Below are 4522 nucleotides of genomic sequence, written 5' to 3' on the forward strand. Positions count from 1 at the left end.
AGACATATATTGTCATCTTCCACCGTGAACATGTCAGCATAGAAACTTCGCATCTCTGCCTCATATACCTTGGGTCTCTCATTTGTGAACAAATGTGTCCACTGCTGAAATTCACAGATATCAACCAGTTGGCGCATCCCGGTCATGTCAAGGATATCAGGAGCAAATGTTCTGCCCCACAACACCTTCTGGTTTTTCAGATTTTCTCTTCATTCATCTTTGGCCATATGGGTGTTCAAAACCGAACCGAAACCGAAAACCGAAAACCGAACCGCAAAAATGGCTTAAAGTCTTATTGGTATCGGGTTAATAGTTTAACGGATGGGGAACAAATTAAATTTTTTTTATTAATGGCTTATCGATTTGGGGACGGATTATTCAATTTTCTTAATGGATAATCCGTTAAGAATATATATGTAATATGTATATTAAATAAGTAATAAAAATCCCTTTCTTATCGTGGGCCGTGGAATTATACAAGCAGAAGTGTTAAAACTTAAAAGTGTTTCTTTACAGTAGTCCAGTACCCTTCTTTACCAATACTCTATGAGGCATTTAGATTTGAGACATTAGAAAATAGAAACCCTAACGTCTAAAAGTGTTAATTTTAGTATTACACTCAGTAGCCAGAGCAACAAACTCATCGTCTCCCTCTCGCTAACTCGCCTCTCCATCTCGCCTCTCCCTCTATCCAACTCGCCAACTCGTCGTCTCGCCTCTCCCTCTCGCCATAGCCAGAGCCCAGAGCAGTAGATGGTAAGTTTCTTTTCTTGTTGAAATTCCAACTATTGCCTTCTCTGCCTTGTGCTGTTTTGAGATCGATTTTGACAGTTTCTGTTTAAATATCCGTTAAGGAAATTGTTATTTTTATTCCTTTTCTTTTCTCATTGTAGTGACTCATAGCATGGCTGAAAATATACAAAGTGATAAGATGATGGGTGAAAGTGGGGCTTCTAATTCAAATGCAATAAGCCAATCTGAAACAACGGAGTCAAATATAACCAAAAAAAGGAAAAAAAGGTCTATTGTGTGGGATCATTTTACAGAAATTATTACTTCAGAAGGGAGTACAAAAGCAAAATGTGACTATTGCTTTATTGAGTATTGTTTTATGACCAAAGACGGTACGTCGACACTTCTTTCTCATATGTTTAAATGTCCTAAACGCCCTGCTATTGTTGATAAAAAACAATCAAATTTAGGTTTTCAATCTGTTCCGGGGGGTAGTCAGGGTGACATAGCTGTTGTTACTTGGAAATTTGATCAAGAAGAGTGTAGGAAGGCGTTATGTCATATGATAATAGTTGATGAGCTTCCTTTCAGCTTTGTTGAGAAAGAAGGTTTTAGAGACTTTATGAAAGTGGCGTAACCTTATTTTCGGATCCCTTCCCGTAGTACTGTAACTAGGGATTGTTTTGATCTTTTTAATGAAGAAAAGCAAAAGTTGAAGAGGTCTTTTATAGAAACGAAACAAAGAGTATGTATTACTACTAATACCTGGACTTCTATACAAAGAATCAATTATATGTGTATCACTGCCCATTGAATTGATAGTGAATGGAATATGCATAAAAGAATAATTATTTTTTGTCTTATTGTTAGTCATAAAAGCGAAGATATGACAAATGGTATTGGTAGGTGCTTACGTGAGTGAGGGATAAATAAGATCTTCACTGTCACAGTTGATAATGCAAGCTCCAATGATGTGACAGTAACAAGAATTGTCTAAGCAATTAACAAAAATAGGAACTAATTTGATGAACGGTAATCACCTTCACGTGAGATGTATGGCTCACATCATGAATCTTGTGATCCAGGATGGTTTAAAAGAATCTTCAGTGTCTATTGAATATGTTAGGCATGCAGTGAGATATGTTAGGCAGTCTCCTGCGAGGTTGAAGAGGTTTCAAGAATGTTTTGATGATGAACAACTCAATTGTAAAAAAACTTTATGCTTGGATGTTCCAACTAGGTGGAATTCCACCTACTTGATGTTGCAGAGGGCTATTGAATTTGCATTTTCACATTATGCATCTAGTGAAATTGGCCTAAGACATTATCTTGAGCATTCTTATATTGAAGTTGGAATTCCTACCGGTGAACTTTTGAGTAGTGATTGGGAGAATGTAAAACAAATTACAAAGTTTATTGAAATCTTCTATCTTCTTACTTAGAAAATATCTGGATCACGTTATGTTACACCGAATATTCATTTTCTTGAAATTTGTGCGGTTGCTGTTTATTTGAAGCAATTGATAGCAAATGAAGATACTGTTTTAAGTGAAATGGCAAAGAAGATGAAGGAAAAGTTTAATAAGTATTGGGTTGATCCAGGGAAAATGAACAAGATAATTTTCATCTTATGTATTTTGGATCCACGTTACAAGCTCGAATAAGTTGGTTATGCACTTGTAAAGATGTTTGGTGAAGATCTGGGGGCAACTATACAAGCAGAAGTAAAGAAGTACATGACTTCAGATTGTTCTTCATTGGACACTTCTACTTCCGGACTTTCTAACAGTCAAGTAAGCACCCAAAATACAGGACTTTTAGAATCACTAATGCAAGATATAAAAAAATATAAAAGTGGGAGTGGAGGTGTGGATACTAAAACAGAGTTAGATAAATATTTTGGTGAAGAAACTGAGGATGACACTAAAGAATTTGATCTTCTTCTCTGGTGAAAATTGAACTCAGCTAGATTTTCTGTTCTTGCCGAGATGGCTCGTGATGTATTAGCGGTTCCGGTTTCAAGTGTGGTATCTGAATGTGCGTTTAATACGGGAGGGCATCTTCTTGATTCATTTAGTAGTTCATTAGCTCCTAAATTGGTGCAAGCTCTAGTGTGTCTTCAAGATTGGCTTCAAAATGAAAAATTAAAATAACCTGCTAGTGTTGAGGAAGATATTGATAAAATCGAGCAGCTTGAACAAGGTAATAATATTGTTACTATATTTGTTGTATATAAGTATTGTGGATATGCTTATATTTATCACACGACTCATTATTTTAATTTATTTTCTTCAGATTTAGCCAGCGATGGAAAAGACCCTTCCGTAATTGACGTGTAGTGTTAATATATCTGGTAAGAATTTGAATTGTAATATAATGTTAAAAAATATATTAATATATTAACAACAAACATGAATTTTTAGATCAACAATTTATATAATTCTACTAATTAGCTCAAATTTTAAGGTGTATCTACAAACTCATTGATCTCATTTTGTAAAGTCTTGTGCCCTCAAGCTGTGATATTTCAAGCCTGCTACCATCTGAGTTATATAGTGCTAGGCTGTTGGATGTTAGCAATTTGTTATTTCTTGAATGCTATTAATAATGTAAATGGTTCTACCATTGCAGAGTGATTCCAAAGACTCTTAGGTTGTTGTTTGAACTTTGAAGCTACAGAAATTGAAGCACTATTAGGCGTTAGCTACAGCAATTGTATTTTGTGGATGTCTCCAATTGTTATAGATTTTATGTCTAAATTTCAATTTTATCTCTAGTTGTATTCTGGACTCATTTTGACAGGTGTAATTGCCATGTTAGGAAGTGTTAAGTGTTAATAGAATCTCCATTCATCATTATTATAAAACAGTTAAGATTTCAAGTGGTTACTATATATGGATAGTAAATTGGTGATTAATAAGCATGTGTAAATATGTGTATAAAGTTTTGTACTCTTTGTTATTTCTGTGTATGGATTAATCACGTACTAGTAAATAGTGATTTAAGCATGTGTAAATTAAATATCTTTACAGCTTTACCTTTAGATCTTTTTTTATCTAGATCTTTACATATTAAATTAGTATTGATGTGATCTTTATCAAAATGGTATGTGCGTCATGTGCAATTGCATACATTGCTCCAATATTTGTAGTCTGAACTGAAAGCAGCGTCAGTGGGCACTAGCAGATTTCTCTAGTGTTTAGAGGTGTCAATTTTGATGTAACAACTAATAGGCTGTCACATGAAGGACCAAAATAGTCCTATGTAATACAGATTGAACTAGAACTCCGCGCGATTTGCATATTTTAGTGTGCTATATAGCTTACGCTTTCGGAGTGGTCCCGGGAGCCGTGGATGTCATGCCCCGAACCAGGGGCGAGACCGGCACTCGGTGCCTCACCTATCCTTGCGTACCAACTTGCGACTAAGGGACTCTGAACATATGATGTCATACTTTGGCCATGGGCCACATTGCAAGACAACTGCGAATGCTGAATAAATATCAATATAAAACTGGGCCGACAAGGTCGTCATAATTACTATAGCTGGCAAACCAACCAAATATACATACAAGGCCTACAAGCCTAACATGCTGCACTAACTGACAGGATATGTCTACAAGCCTCTACTGGTGGATATACTGTGATCAGAACAGTTTTCCGACCTACTCATAACATATATACATTTATACACAATATGTACATAAAGCTCTAGACCCGGCAACTCCGAAAGGCATGGAGCTTACCGATCAAGCTGAACTCGGGAAACACTTAATGAGGAGGTATACCCG

General features: G+C 35.8%; 2 protein-coding genes across 2 annotated transcripts; both read left to right on the forward strand.

Annotated features, from left to right (window-relative positions):
- Nucleotides 1-904: 904 nt before the first annotated feature.
- Nucleotides 905-1369, forward strand: LOC107790504 (zinc finger BED domain-containing protein DAYSLEEPER-like). The gene has a single exon (XM_016612429.2). The coding sequence runs from the start codon at nucleotides 905-907 to the stop codon at nucleotides 1367-1369; it is 465 nt and encodes a 154-aa protein (XP_016467915.2).
- A 418-nt stretch (nucleotides 1370-1787) lies between these two features.
- Nucleotides 1788-2396, forward strand: LOC142167026 (zinc finger BED domain-containing protein RICESLEEPER 2-like). Its single transcript, XM_075227179.1, has 2 exons — nucleotides 1788-2126; nucleotides 2175-2396. The coding sequence occupies exons 1-2, from the start codon at nucleotides 1788-1790 to the stop codon at nucleotides 2394-2396; spliced, it is 561 nt and encodes a 186-aa protein (XP_075083280.1).
- Nucleotides 2397-4522: the final 2126 nt, after the last annotated feature.

This window comes from Nicotiana tabacum, chromosome 2 (assembly GCF_000715075.1).
Source record: "Nicotiana tabacum cultivar K326 chromosome 2, ASM71507v2, whole genome shotgun sequence".
In the NCBI taxonomy this organism is placed as follows: Eukaryota; Viridiplantae; Streptophyta; class Magnoliopsida; order Solanales; family Solanaceae; genus Nicotiana; species Nicotiana tabacum.

Coding starts and splice junctions, on each gene's coding strand:
- LOC107790504 (XM_016612429.2), top strand. CDS start 905: ATGGCTGAAAATATACAAAGTGATAAGATGATGGGTGAAAGTGGGGCT.
- LOC142167026 (XM_075227179.1), top strand. CDS start 1,788: ATGGCTCACATCATGAATCTTGTGATCCAGGATGGTTTAAAAGAATCT. Junction 2,127..2,174: donor TGAGTAGTGATTGGGAGAAT/GTAAAACAAATT, acceptor CTTCTTACTTAG/AAAATATCTGGATCACGTTA.